This window comes from Grampus griseus (assembly GCF_964374135.1).
Source record: "Grampus griseus genome assembly, chromosome: 10".
Taxonomy (NCBI): Eukaryota; Metazoa; Chordata; class Mammalia; order Artiodactyla; family Delphinidae; genus Grampus; species Grampus griseus.
The window spans coordinates 35,278,854-35,294,881 of record NC_139004.1 but is presented as its reverse complement, the minus strand read 5'-3'; the positions used below and the strand labels follow the sequence as shown (position 1 = coordinate 35,294,881).

At 35.6% G+C, this 16,028-nt stretch overlaps 1 protein-coding gene and 1 pseudogene across 2 annotated transcripts in view; both read left to right on the top strand.

Moving 5' to 3' along the window:
• DNAH8 (dynein axonemal heavy chain 8) overlaps positions 1 to 16,028 on the top strand; it is a gene marked incomplete at its 5' end in the record, with an annotated part of 322,388 nt that overhangs the window by 17,719 nt on the left and 288,641 nt on the right. The window contains 4 exons of the mRNA XM_082664076.1: positions 2,718 to 2,894; positions 5,117 to 5,230; positions 8,918 to 9,025; positions 11,388 to 11,489. Of these exons, the coding sequence (XP_082520202.1) occupies positions 2,718 to 2,894; positions 5,117 to 5,230; positions 8,918 to 9,025; positions 11,388 to 11,489 (501 nt within the window). The remainder of the gene's footprint in view (positions 1 to 2,717; positions 2,895 to 5,116; positions 5,231 to 8,917; positions 9,026 to 11,387; positions 11,490 to 16,028) is intronic.
• On the top strand, positions 12,630 to 14,260 carry LOC309829070 (dnaJ homolog subfamily C member 2-like; annotated as a pseudogene). Its single transcript has 2 exons — positions 12,630 to 13,486; positions 13,565 to 14,260. The product of its transcript is annotated as a dnaJ homolog subfamily C member 2-like (transcript).

Here is a 16,028-nt window from a genome sequence, read left to right as displayed (position 1 = left end):
TAGTGGTAACCATTTTCCTGGCAATTATGTTGTTCAGTTCCATGCTTTTCTTTATAGTTTTACCCCCATCTCCTGTATTTTCTTTAAATGTTTTACCATTTAGGTTTTTAATCTTTCTGGAATTATTTTTGTGTGTGTATAATGTGAGGTAGGAATCTAATTTTGTCTTTTTCCATATGGTTAGCCAATTGTCTCAGAAGTGTATTTAGTAGTCCATTCTTTACCAGCAAATTTGTACTATCTATCAAGTCTCTAGACCCCTTTATCTATCCCACCTGTCTACTTATTTGTTTTTTGTACTCATACCATACTGCTTTAATTTATGTTGCTTTTTACTAAATCAACGTTTGGTATGGCAAGTCCCTTTCATTATTTTTCTTCAAAATTGCATTGATTATTTCTGGTTGATTGTTCTTCCAAATTAATTTTAAGACTAGTTTGCTGGGGCTTCCCTGGTGGCGCAGTGGTTGAGAGTCTGCCTGCCGATGCAGGGGACGTAGGTTCGTGCCCCGGTCCGGGAAGATCCCACATGCCGCGGAGCGGCTGGGCCCATGAGCCATGGCCGCTGAGCCTGCGCGTCCGGAGCCTGTGCTCCACAACAGGAGGGGCCACAACAGTGAGAGGCCCGCGTACCGCAAAAAAAAAAAAAAAAAAAAAAAGACTAGTTCGCTAAGTATCATGAAAAGAAAACCTTGTTGAGATTTTGACTGGAAATTTCATTGAATGAAGTAAATTTCATTTCATTAATTTAGAGAAAATTTCCATCTTTATATGTTGAATTTTTCCATCCATGAACATGGTATATTTCTCCACTGATTTAGGCCTTCTTTTGTGTGCTGAAAGTAAGTTTTCTAATTTTCTCCAAAAAGGTCTTGTACATTTTTTGTTAATCTCTAGATATCTTACATTGTTATTATTTGTTATAGCAAATACTGTCATTTTAGAAATTACATTTTCAGATTGCTAGATGGCTTGTAAAGAAATGCTACTGATATTTATATATACAGCCCCAAACCTTACTGAATTATTCACTTTTATTAATTGTAAAAGTTTGTCTTTAGATATTCTTGAATTTTTAAAATGTGGCCAACCATTCCCTCCATGATAATGCCATTGTTTTTTTATTTCCAATTCTTATACCTTTTGTTTACTTTCCTTATCCTGTGCTATGATCTCCATGACCTGGTTGAATGGAAGTGGGTGGTGATAGTGGCAAAATTGTCTTGTCTTTGGTTTTAAAGTGGTATTTTCTAAAATTTCATCTTTAAGTATGATGTTTTAAATCACAGCAAGATCCTTTTTGACCCATCTCCTAGAGAAATGGAAATAAAAACAAAAATAAACAAATGGGACCTAATGAAACTTAAAAGCTTTTGCACAGCAAAGGAAACCATAAACAAGATGAAAAGACAATCCTCAGAATGGGAGAAAATATTTGCAAATGAAGCAACCGACAAAGGATTAATCTCCAAAATTTACAAGCAGCTCAATATCAAAAAAACAAACAACTCAATCCAAAAATGGGCAGAAGACGTAAATAGACATTTCTCCCAAGAAGATATACAGATTGCCAACAAACACATGAAAGGATGCTCAACATCACTAATCATTAGAGAAATGCAAATCAAAATTACAATGAGGTATCACCTCACACTAGTCAGAATGGCCATCATCAAAAAATCTAGAAACAATAAATGCTGGAGAGGGTGTGGAGAAAAGGGAACCCTCTTGCACTGTTGGTGGGAATGTAAATTGATACAGCCACTCTGGAGAAAAGTATGGAGGTTCCTTACAAAACTAAAAATAGAACTGTCATATGACCCAGCCATCCCACTACTGGGCATATACTCTGAGAAAACCATAATTCAAAAAGAGTCATGTACCACAATGTTCACTGTAGCTCTGTTTACAATAGCCAGGACATGGTAACAACCTAAGTGTCCATCGACAGATGAATGGATAAAGAAGATGTGGTACATATATACAATGGAATATTACTCAGCCATAAAAAGAAACGAAATTGAGTTATTTGTAGTGAGGTGGATGGACCTAGAGTCTGTCATACAGAGTGAAGTAAGTCAGAAAGAGAAAAACAAATACCGTATGCTAACACATATATGTGGAATCCAAAAAAAAAAAGGTTCTGAAGAACCTACAAGCAGGACAGGAATAAAGATGCAGACGTAGAGAATGGACTTGAGGACACGGGGAGGGGGAAGGGTAAGCTGGGACGAAGTGAGAGAGTGGCATGGACTTATATATACACTACCAAATGTAAAATAGCTGGTGGGAAGCAGCCACATAGCACAGGGAGATCAGCTTGGTGCATTGTGACCACCTAGAGGGGTGGGATAGGGAGGGTGGGAGGGAGACACAAGCAGGAGGAGATATGGGAACATATGTATATGTATAGCTGATTCACTTTGTTATACAGCAGAAACCAGCACACCATTGTAAAGCAATTATACTCCCATAAAGATGTTTAAAAATTATAATATACATGTAAAACAAAGTATGATATTTGCTGCAGACTTTTGGCAGGTACTAATTATCATGGTAAAGAAATTCTCTTCTAGTCTTAGTTTGCTAAGAGTTCTTAATATTATTCAGTGTTGAATGTTATTTGTACTTTTAACTTTCTTTGAAAAGGTGCAAATAATGAGGTTCTAAAAGCAGAAAGTAACGTTTCTATACTCTGTGAACTTTTCTGATTGCAGGTACTTATTGAAAGTGTGCAGATGAGAAGAGAAGCTGATGACTCAGGTCCTCTCACTGAACTGGAACACTGGAAACGCATGTCAGCCAAATTCAGTTATATCATTGAACAGATTAAAGGGCCAAGTTGTAAGGCTGTTATAAATGTGCTTAATGTTGCACGCTCCAAACTCTTAAAGGTAAAAGGCCTTGTATTTTAAAGTTTACTTCAGAGCAACCAACTGGAAAATTACCCTTCTTGAACTGCTTCTTCACATCATATACTTTGCACCATGTATTTAGAAGTGTTAAAACTTTGAGTAAGGCTTTCTCTTGTACCATCGTTACTTCCAGAAGAGGAAAAGGAAGTATAGAAATGAAAATTTATTTCTCAATATTTCACACACCAATTTTGACAGTACTACTATGGGGTGATTGCTATTTATTTTTAAATTGTTTTTGAAATTGTAAATCAATAGAGGCTTATTGAATTAGAGGACTATATAGAAAGTCAAAAGCAAAAATGTCCTCTATCTTACATCTCATCCCCACTATTTCATCTCCTTTCCTAGAGGTCCTATTTATTAACAGTTTAGCTTGATTCTCTCCAGGTCCTTTTCTGTTTCTTCCTTAAAAAAAAAAAAAATATATATATATATATATATATATTTGTTTTGTGTTTCTAAATTTTTAAAATTACATGGCATCATCATACTCTGTTTTTCTTTAACTCCCTGGTCCCCCCAGCAGCATATCTTGGAGAGTTATACCTATCAGATCAGGCTATTTCGTTTTCCATAATGTTAATGCATCAGGTTTTATTTAATCATTTTCTTGTTTTTAGACAAATTGTTTCCTTTCTTTTTTTCAACAGTCTTGAGATATAATTCACATATTACTCATTTCTGCCATTTAAGGAGCAAAATTCAGTGGTTTTTAGTACATTCACAGAGTTGTGCAACCATCACCACAATCAATTTTAGAACATTTTATCACCTCAAAAAGAAACCCTGTACTCTTTAGCTATCACCTCCCATCTCCATCTGTCTCCTTCCCCTCATTCTAGCCCTAAGTAACCACCAATCCACTTTTTATCTCTATAGATTTGCTTGTTTTGGACATTTCATATAAATGGAATCATATAATATGTGGTCTTTTGTTACTGGTTTCTTTCACTTGGCATAATGTTTTCAAGGTTTATCCATGTTGTAGTATGTATCAGTAATTATTCCTTTTCACAGCTGAATAATGTTCCATTTTATAGATAACACCACATTTTGTTTATCAGTTTATGGATATTTGCATTATCTCTATTTTTTGGCTATTATGAATAATGCTGCTGTGAACATTCTTGTACACGTTCTTTTTTAATTTTTTTTGCGGTACGCGGGCCTCTCACTGCCGCGGCCTCTCCCGCCGCGGAGCACAGGCTCCGGACGCACAGGCTCAGCGGCCATGGCTCACGGACCCAGCCGCTCCGCGGCATGTGGGATCTTCCCGGACCGGGGCACAAACCCGTGTCCCCTGCATCGGCAGGCGGACTCTCAACCACTGTGCCACCAGGGAAGCCCCTGGTACACGTTCTTGTGTGGACATATGTTGTCATTTTTCTTGTATATACCTGGGAGTGGAATTTCTGGCTCAATGTGTTTAACTTTTTGAGGAAAATTGTTCCTTTTCTAAGTGTTCACAAACATTACTACAGTTAAAGCCTCTACACGCCTACAAGCAAGCATTTCCCTAGGGTGTATACTCCACAACTTTGTTAATACTTATTATCAGTTAAAAATTTTTGTTTGCCTGTCCAACATGTGGAAAATGGCTTGTTGTATTTTGCCTTTTCCTTATTAATAATGAAGTTGAGCATCTTTTAAAGTTTATTTGCTATTTGCATTTATTCTCCTGAGAATTGTTTGTTTCTATCTTTCCCTCACTCAGAAAGTTTCAGATATTGTTTTGTTCTGATTCTAGTAGTCCTTTATTACTATGGCTATTAATCAATTGTTATATATGGTGGATGAAGCAAACGGCCATGGTCCCTGAGCATCTCTGCACATTATTTCTGGATATGAAAAATACACTTTGCTGATGGGAATATTTTCTTTCCTGAAGACCCAGAATAATGTAATGTCACTTTTCTAACCTAGAAAAGTCACTCCAGGTAGAAGCAGGTCTGGTTCAAGCCAACAGACAGAATGTTAATTACAAACAGAATGAGCCTTCAGTTTTAGTAAGTCACTTAAGGTTTTTATAATAACTTTAAGTCTTAAATAATATAAGAAAAAGATATATCAATCACATTTAAATATCTACTCTTTTAGTATATGAATGATTAGGGAAGACAGCTTGAATTTCATGATTAAACCTTAGCACAGTGATATATTTGGGTGTTTCATAGGACTCTTATACTTTCTTTTCTTAGAATTGGCGTGATTTGGATGCAAGAATCACAGATACAGCAAATGAATCAAAAGATAATGTCAGATATTTGTACACTCTAGAAAAAGTGTGTCAGCCTCTCTATAACTGTGATCTAGTAAGTATTCTTTTTAAAGTGTAGTTTAAAAAATTAGCGCATACACTTTGTTATAAAGCAGAAACTAACACACCATTGTAAAGCAATTATACTCCAATAAAGATGTTAAATAAAATAAAATAAAAATTAGCGCATAAAATCGATTTAATATGTGTATATTGGGAAAAACATATTGCAGAAAAGTTATTTAAAAGATATCTTTTCCTATTATATATCTGTAATGAATTATAAACTATATTTATTATTTTAACCTACATTTAAATATATAGCATTATCATAACTATGACCTGATTTGTGAATTGAGAAAGACAAATATATTAGTTATTCATTGCTTCATAACAAATTACCCCAGAACCGAGTGGCTTAAAACAATAAGCATTTATTATATCACAGTTTTTGTAGGTCAGGAATTCAGGGACAGCATAGCTGAGTACCTCTGCTTCAGGGTCTCTCATGAGGCCACAGTCAAGCTGCTGTCTTGGGATGTGGTCTCTTCTGAAGGGGAGGCTGACTGGGGAGGGTCCACTTCTATTGCACACCACATGGGCCTTTGCACAGGACAACTCGCTTCCCCTAGAGTGAGTGACCCAGGAGTGAGCAAGAGAAAGTGCCCAACTAGCATTACACTGATACCAAAGCCAGATAAGAACACCTCAAGAAAATAAAATTACAGGTCAATATTCCTTATGAATAGAGATGCAGAAATTGTCAACAAAACAGTGGCAAACCAAATTCCACGGCACATTTAAAAGGATCACACACTAAGATCAAGGGGGATTTATTCCTGGGATGCAAAGATGGTTCAACATATGCAAATGGATAAATGTGATACACCACATTAATAGAATGAAAGATAAAAATCATATGATTATTTCAATAGATGCAGAAAAAGCATTTGACAAAATACAACACCCTTTCATGATAAAAGCTCTCAATAGAGTATAGAAGGAATGTACCTCAACATAATAAAAGAATACATATCCTTTAAAAATTGTATAAATAAAATAAACATGCAAAAATAATGTATATGAATATTATAACATCTCTGTACTTTTAAAAATATATTTTAAAGCTTTTCACTATAAAAAGTAAACTTGGAAGAAAGATATAATGCTTTTTGCTGTTACTAAGACCTGTAAATTTTAAGGTATACTAATTTCAACTTCTTGATTCAAAAGACTTATTTAAATTCATATAATTTTCAAATCTTTTAGTTTTGGTTTTAGTTCTTTTCATCCTAGTATTTTTTTTTTCATCCTAGTATTTTTTTTTTCATCCTAGTAATTTAAAAAACTTTGTTCAATTCCTCTAGCGATGCATGTACTTTATTATTATTGTTATCATTGAGCTTTTTACATTCTCTGATGTAAGAATGTTTCTAACATTATCTTTTGAAATTAGAGAAGTACTGTTAGTATTAAGTCTTATAATTTCTTCCCCCTCATATACCAACTATTTCTGTGGAATCAAAAATTCTTTTTTTCTCATTTTCTTTATTCTCCTTAAAATAAACCAGAAGCTGCTGTTTAGTTTGTAACTGTCAGTTGAGCAGGAAAAGTGTAGAGGACTCATGCTTCCATTTCTTGTTGATAAAATTTTATGAATTTTGTGTTTCATTTTATCATCTTGGTATTGTGCTATTGGCATATCGACTAATATATTTTATGCATAAAATGTGCGAACACTATGTATAGGTAAGAACTGTGCACTCAAGGAGCTACTATTATAAATAATGATGTTTAAAATTCAGATGAAGGGTATTTCCCCGGTTGGCCCATTTGATACTGTCTCCAGGCCTTTTTCATTCTTTGTAGAGTTGCCTTATTGAGGGTGGAAGGGACTCCTAGGCATATTTTAATTAGAATCTTTTTGGTCTACAGGTAACACGTATAATATGAATTCTGACATACAGGGTTAACTACAAAGTGACGATACTAATTTCCATGAGCCACATAAAATTGATTTCATTATGTCATGGTTACACCTCATAACTAGGACATACAGTACACTCAAAAGTAGTTGTTCTTCCTGGCTTATTTATTCCACCACTATTAAAAAATCTTTTTATATATTTTAAATTGTCCTAGCAATTAAAAGTCTAGCTCCTTGAGGGTGGGAAGGCCACTGACCTTCTCTTGTTCTTCCATAGTGATTTATGAGTTACATCAAGGTTAAAAGCAGGATCTCAAAATCTCAGGCACATAGCTGTGGTTATGCTACAGCTCTAGGACCTTGGACAAGGTACTCTACATCTCTATTTTCTCATTTGCAAAATGGGAATAATCATAACACTTTATTTTATAGATTCTAAGACTTTTCTTTCACATTTTAACATCTCTGTATTCAGAACACAACTTACAGTCAGTCAGGTTTTATGAATCATTGTGAAGGTGACTTGACACCATCTGAGATTATTAGTTCTTTCCTTGCGAGGGAAGGAAAGAACTAATGTTTGTTTTGTTTTTGGTACCATGGGTGTGAATTCAGACTACAGTGAGCGAGCCCCAGCTTGTGGAACAAGTTCTCAGGATAGTTTATTTTCCACCCCTCCCCCAAGGAGCAGGATTGGGACAGGTAGGCTTTATTCCTGTCTTTTTCTCCGTGGCTTGTTAATTTCATGCATCGTTTGGTGGCTTAGATTTCTGTAGGAGTTAGACTCCCCATCTTGAGCATTTTTTTCCCTTCTTCAGTAGACTGTAAAGCAGTGGTACAGTCTTACAATCAGTGATGTTTTAGATCTCATGAAATCAAACCTGCCTTAAATGGTCATTGTTGGGACTTCCCTGGTGGTGCAGTGGATAAGACTCCACGCTCCCAATGCAGGGGGCTGGGGTTTGATGCCTAGTCAGGGAACGAGATCCCACATGCGTGCTGCAACTGAGAGTTCGCATGCCGCAACTAAGACCCAGTGCAACCAAATAAATAAATAAATATTTTTAAAAATGGTCATTGTCAACATAAATTAAGATAATATGTGAAGCTCTTCACCTAGTGCCTGGCGCATAGTAATCATTCAATATACATTAGCAATAGTTTGATATCTCGGATGCACTTGCTCTGCTTTGCTCTATGCTGTTCTACTTGATGGCTCTAGGCTGTTCTACCTATTTCACTTCTCTGTGTGTGTCGTTTCCACCCTGCCTTGACCTCCTCCAGGATAGTTTCTTTATATTTGGAATTCTCTCAATATTCTCAGGACTTCGTGGTACTTAGTAGGTTTGCTGAAAGGTGAATTGAGTTGAATAATGAGGAAATGAGTTCTAGTCTGATCCCTGTTTCTAATTAGCTTTCTGGCCATACATTAGTCACTTTACCCTTTAAGATATCAGTTTCTTCATCCTTAAAAAGAGCAAGTTGAGCTATTAATACTTAAAATCACTTTCACCTCCAATATTTTATCTTTAAATAAAATTTTAAGTTTACATGTACAGAAAAGTTGCCGTGATAGTACAGAATTCTTTTCATCTAATTTCTCCTGTTAATATCTTGCAATACCTTGGTACCTTTGTCAAAACTCACGTCCTTTCTCTGTTTCAGTATCCAGTCAAGGATACCATGTTGCTTTTAGTAAAATTTGACTTTTAAGATTAAAATGTTACACTGTTTTATGTATGTTTAGAGTTTTGAATATTATAGGATGGGGGTTATTAAAAATATAAATGTATGCTTAATATATTTCAATTTTAGGTTTCCATGGCACATGGGATACAAAATTTGATAAATGCCATCAAAATGATTCACAGTGTGTCAAGGTATTATAATACTTCGGAGAGAATGACCTCATTGTTTATCAAGGTAAGTTTCCAAGGGAAGAAATCACATTGTAACCCTGTGAAAAGGTTAACAGTGCTTTCCCTCTGAGCTAGGGAAGGGAATTGGGAACTTCGGGTGCCTCTCAGAGTTCTGGATTTTCATACTTTGTGGAAAAGAAAAGAAAGGCATGCCTGGAGTCAGTTGTACTTAATTGAAGGGGGACCTTTCTGCTTGTCAGAGGTAAACCCCCAGGTTTTTTGTTTAAAAGTAACTGATGATTTTCTAATTTATTTGTTCCAAATAGTTTTGCATAAGAGCTAAGAATTGTGCCTAGACTGTTACAAGAAACGAAGAAGGACTCTACATAATGATCAAGGGAAAAATAATGCTTCTTTAGCTACTCCCACCCACATTGTGGTTTATGTAAAATCTTCCCATTTAGTGCCATATGATTAATTATTTTAAATAATTGGAAAAATCATCCAAGAAACACAGGAGTAGAATTTACTTATAAACGATTCAAGCAGAACGTAACAGTCACATTTCAACTTTCTTTTAGATCAAAGAATAGATTTAATCATTGTCTATGTCCCAAGCAAGGCAAGAACCTTAGGATTCTTCCCTGTCACTTGTCTTCCTCCTTGCTACATGTTCCACATTGAGATTTCTAGTTCCATATTATTACTGTGTTTTCATTGTATGAATCAACAAGTGATCAGACTAAAATCTAAGTATTGCTAGTATTTTTGATCACCTCTGTTTTGTGATTTCCACATCTTCCTCTGCCTTGGATTTATTATTTCTTCTGCTGGAAAAAATTCTTCAGTAGTTCTGTGGTGAACCCCCTGAATTCCTGCATGTCTGAAAATCACTTCATTTTGTCTTAACCACTCAAATGTTAGTTTGAGATTCTTAAGTTCAATATAATTTTTTCCTGGAACTGTAAAGATACTGTTGTATACTATCTACAATTGTTGATAAGAAATTTGATGCTAATCTGATTTTTTTTCCTTTGTGGGAAACCTATTTTATTCTCCCAGGAAGCTTGTAGGATTTTTTCTTCATTCTTGAACTTCTAAAATTTCAAAGTGATGTGGTTCTTTTTACCTTTATCTTGTTCTATACTTGCTGGGTTGTTTAATTCCCAAGACTTTCCTCTCTTTTCATTCCTGGGAAGTTTTCCTGTTTACCTCTGATTATTCCTTATCCACCTATTCAATTTAGTCTCTCCCCTTGAATCTAAAATCCATGTTCCTTAACTTTTTTTTGGGGGGGTACATCTTTGTCCTTTGATCTTTCAGCTCACTCATTGACTGTTCATTTATGTCCCAATTGCTGGTCGGTGCATCAAAAAAAAATTCAATTTCCGAGTTCTTTTCTTTTATGATGTAAAAATCCTCTCATATCTTTCTTATAAACTTAGTTAATAAAAAATATTTTAAAAGATTTTACATATATCTTTTCTGTATTTTCTCTCTTTGTTGAATTTAATGCTTCTGTTACCATGTTTGTTTTCTTCAGTTGCTTGGTGATTCTTGGTTGTCTGCCCATCTTTGTGTTTGAGACTGCTGATTTGCCTCCCTGTTCTGTTTATTTTGTCTGTCTCTTGTGAGTAAGGAGTATAACTTACTGTTTGGAGGGGAGTGAGAATAGCTTTTTCTCTGATATGTCCTCCTGGGAGTGCAGTAGCTACCTGGGCCACACTTCTCGAAGACTGTGGTCCACACTCATACCTTTGTCCTTTCAGCATATGTCGCTGTTGCCTGCTGTACAAGTTGCTCTAAATTCGGTGTTCAGGGTTACAACTGAGGGTTACCTCACATTGTCTCCCATCTTGAAAAATTTCCATAACAGTTCTACCTTCAAGTAACCTTCTCCAGAACCGGGTTCTAGCTTTCTCTAGTCTTTTTTTTTTTTTCTCTGTAGATTTGGTACTGTGTGATTTCCATATTTTAGGAATTCTCCAAAATTTCTGTGTGTCAGCCTGCCATCTTGGTTTAACTTCCAGACCATTTAAATGGCTGTCTTGCTTTTTCTTTTTTCCTTCTTTATTTTGGGGGATGTGAGAGGTGGTTAACTTAATATTTAGTTTGCATGTTGAAGGATGGAGAAGAATCACAGTTGGGCTGGATCAAGACCTAATTAGAGGAGAACTAGACAAAGAGAAAATATAGTTGACTTTGAAATTGATGGCCTCAGTGACGTAGACTTAAATACAGTAGGTAAATGTGACTTTGGGTTTTCTTTGTTTTACCTGGAATGTATATTTCTTTGTTTTTTATATTCTGTAATTAATTCATTCCATAAGGTTTCTATTTATCATATTTTTATGCTTGTGATTTAAAAAACTTAAATTTTATTTCTTTCTCTACCTATAGTTATTCTGGACTTATATTTATTTTAGGTAACAAATCAAATGGTGACAGCATGTAAAGCATATATTTCTGATGGGGGAACTAACCACGTATGGGATCAGGAAATACCAGTTGTACTAAAGAAAATTCAGGTTTGTATAAGTATTTTTATTTTCATAAAGTAAAGCTTTTACCATCTGGCCCACTTTTGCTTACTTTTTTCATTGACAAAGCATGTTAACTTTGAAAAAACATTGTACAGGGTAGCATGAGCATATAAGAAGAACTTCATTAAAATTATCTACTTCCCTTTATGCTTAGTGCTCCTGTTAGGGCATAATTTAATCCTCATCTTGTCCATGGCTGCCTGTATCAGACACCTCGCATGTGCCATTTCATATGCTCTGGCCCCCATCTTTTACTCCAGCCCCTGTTAGTTTCATTTTCTTGCCTTTTTGCATTGGTTAGGATTGCCATGCATCCTTAAATGGACCTGGTAATAGTTGGCATCTGATTCTGATCTTCTTTTAGAAGAAAATGCTTCTAACATTTCCCCATTTAGTTTGATGCTTTAATACATCATTGATTAGATTCAAGGAAGTTTTATTCCTAGTTTTAGTACTAGGAGATATTATTAAAAGTTATGAATGGGTTTTGAAAAAATTTTTCAGCACATATTTTTGAGGAGCTTATAAGATTTTTCTCCTCAATCTATTAATGTTATAGATGACATTTTTAGGTTTTCTAAAATGAAACTATTCTAATATCCCTAGGATAAACTCGACTTAGTCATGGTGTAATTATCTTTTTAAAAACATTCTTAACTTCACTTTGCTACAATTTTCTTTAGGGCTTTTTGCAACTATATTCATGAGAGAGATAGCCTGTAATTTTTCCTTTCTCATAGTGTCCTTGTTAGTGTTTCTGGCACTAAGGTCTCAGAATAAGTACGACTGGAGGAGGGGAAGGAAGTACTCCCCTCTTTTCTAGCCTCTAGAAGAGTTTGTAGAAAATCAAAGCGATCTGTTATTTTGAAAGTCTGAAAGAAATGGCCATACCAGCAAGTCTCCATCTGGAAGTGGTTATTAGCTTTCTTCATGTGCTGGTTCCTGGGCTTCGTAGAGCCTAGGTGGGAGGCTGGGACTGTTGCGGTAGAGCAAGAAAGGATGCTCAGTGCCCTCCACCTAGGACGTGAACTGCTGTGCTTGCAGGGTTGGCCCTGAGCACTCTCATCACCACTCTCTGACCTCTGGAACTGGAGGATAAGAAAGAGTTGTCAGAGGAAACATAAGATGTACTTAAATGAAACAGAAGATGAGGAATTGCAGTTAGGATAGTTTCTCTTCCTGAAAACACTTGATCTCAACGACTGGAAGAACCAGAATCATTATGCAGTTCTTGGATTTGTTCATGTAAAATACAAAGTTATGCAGAGAGAGACCAAAGCAGCACATAAAGCAGTGGTTCTAAACAATACCAAAAGCAGCTGGTGAATCCGTTAAAGAAGGAGATAATGACAACTTCACTTGCATAACTAAAACTTATGAAATGTCTGAGTCAGTGAAAAGAGGAGAAATTAACAGTGTAGATCTTACTTTTGATAACTCAGTTCCTTAGAAAAGTGAAGCAAAGGACAATTTCTTCTAAGTGTTTTCCCAAGTGTTTGAAATGCATTACAGGTGGTAAAAAAGAAAAAGTTCCTAAACTTGGTGATATGAATTCATCATTTGATGATGCAGAGGCATTTTATTCCTGCTGGCATAATTTTTATTACTGGAGAGAATTTTTCTTATTTAAATGAAGGAAAAAAAGCAGAATGTCATGATGAAAGGAGAGAGATTGAAAAGCAGAACAGAGCAGCAAGGGCACAAAGGAAAAAGAAGAAATGAATTGAATGTTAGATGATAATGCATATAACTGTGATGCAAGGATTTTAAAAATTCAAAGAAAAAGAAAAAGCCAAGAAAGAAGCAGAGGAAAAAGCAAAAGCTGAAGGAAAATTGAAGAAGGAAGAAGCTAAAGAAAAGCAGAGATGAGGTGAATTAGGAGCTGCTTGGATAGGTAAGGAGAAAGAGGAAGTTAGACAAAAGGCATTACTGGCAAAGAAGAAAAAGGATAACCAGGAAAAAAAGCCATTAAGAGGGAAAGGCAATATCAAATCATTATGTTGTATGCCTGAAACTAATATAATGTTATATGTCAATTATATAAGAAAAGAGAAAGGTAGCAAAAACTTCAAAATTCATGGAAGACCTGGAATTACTTTCCTGATGATGAGATAAAGCCGGTTAAAATGATGGAAGAAGTGGAAAAACTTTGCGATAGGCTCGAACTTGCAAGCTTACTGTATTTAAATGAAACGTTCACATCACCTACAAAAGAAATAGGAATTGCTGCTCTGCCAAAACAGAAGAAATTAATGAGCAAATTAGAAAAGAGAAAGAGGAAATTGAGGCTTGTGTGTGCCAAGTATCTAAGAATGCAGAGACATCAACTGTTGAAGGTGGAAATGGCAGTAAAAATTTGTCAGAAGAGAATTGATCTGCAATTGCTAATTAAAACTGTGAGCCTCTTTCTTGCTGGGACAAATTCAAGATGGGAAGTTATTGCCAAGTACATGAACACGCATTCTACTTCTGGAAGTCAAAAGAACTGCCAAAGATTTTATTGGCAAAGAACCGTCTCCCAAAACTTGGCCCTCATCAGAAAGACGACATACTGTGTGGAGTAGAGCCTCAGACTGTCAATATAACACCTCAGAACAATTTGGAAATCCATGTGCAGATTTCACCTCTTGACAACAGAAGCACAGAAGCTTTTGGAATGAGCTTTGAAAATGTATCCAGTAAATATACCTGAAAGATGTAGCGTGTATCAGAATTTCATTTCGTTATGGCTGAGTAATATCCCATTGTATGGATAGACCACATTTTGTTTATTCATTCGTCTTTTGATAGACATTTGTTACCACCTTCCGACTATTGTGAATAATGCTGCTATGAACACTGCTGTTTAATGATCTCTTTGAGTCTCTGCTTTCAATTATTTTGGGTATATACCTAGAAGTGAAATTGCTGGATCATATGGCAGTTCTGTTTTTAACTTTTTGTGGAACCACCATACTGTTTTCCCTAGCAGCTCTTCCATTTCACATTCTCACCAGCAATGCACAAGAGTTCCAGTTTCTCCACACTGTGCCAATACTTGTTATTTTCTCTTTTTTTTGGTAATAGGTATCCTAATGCATATGAAATGGTATCTTATTGTGTTTTGATTTGCATGTCCCTAATGGCTAGTGATGGTTGAGCATCTTTTCATGTGCTTATTGGCCATTTGTATATCTTCTTTGGAGACATGGCTATTCAAATCCTTTACTCATTTTTGAAGTGGGTTCTGTTTTTGTTGAGTTGGAGGAGTTCTTTATATATTCTAGATATTAATCCCTTATATATATGTTTTATGAATACATATTGCTTCATTTAAAAAAACTAGTTATTTGACTATTCTTTCTATTTCTTCTTGAGACAGTTTTTGTAAGTTTATATTTTTGAGGAATTTCTTCAATTTTTCTAAAATTTGTAATTTATTGGCATAATGTTGACAATATTCTCTTACTAATCTTTGCCTTGTTATGTAATATGTCCCCTTATTCATTAACAATATTACTTATCTTCTCTGTTTTCTTAATCATTCTTGCTCACTTAATCCTCAGATTCAGAACAACCCATCCTCCTCCCAGGAGTTTATCACTTCTGTTTTCATTGTTATTGTTATTTGCTGGATTCCATGTTTCCCTCTATAGTTTCTCCAGGGTTAATTTTGGGAGTGGGAGTGAGAAATCATTCCCCCCAAATTGTCCAATTGGCAGAAACCAGGACTCTTGACATAGAACTTAGCAATTTATTCTCATAATTGTTTTAATATGCTTCAAGTCACTAGCCATTTACTTACTGAATTAGAAATGAAAGCTTGGTTTTCTGCATTCTAGTTTAACTTGCTTTCTACTACATCTGAAATTTTTTCAGGAAACTTTTATTGTATAGTTTTGGGGAATAATTTTCAGATGAGTTGGAGGAAGCAATGAGAAGAATTGTTATTTAGGATGTTATCTGTCCAACAGGAAGGAATTGGTTGGTGAAGAAGAAGTAATAGAAAGTAATTCCTATTAGATGGCATATTCCAGGAGGGTAGGGATCTTATCTGTACTCCTAGCATCTCAAGGAGTTCCTAACATATGGTAGGCACCAAGAAACTTTCTTTTTTTAAAATATTTATTTGGCTGCGCTGGCATCTTTATTGGCACATGCGAGATCTTCATTGTGGCATGCTGGATTTTTTTAGTTGCAGCATGCAGGATCTAGTTCCTTGACCAGGGATCAAACCCGGGTCCCCTGCATTGGGAGCCTGGAGTCTTAACCACTGGACCACCAGGGAAGTCCTTAAACTTTTGTTTAATAAGTGGAAAAATAATCAGTGACCTCGAAGAGAGTAATGATTCTGTTTTAGAGATTGAGAGGTGGGGAGGCGTATCATAGCTAGAAGTAGGTATGAGACTAGTTATATAAGCTTGAATGTTTATAGAATCACCTGGGCAACTGGTTGAAAGTATGGCTTCCTGAATCTGACTCACAGAGATTCTGACTTAGTGGCTGAGGCAGGCAGAATAAAGATGTCCACATCCTGATCCCCGG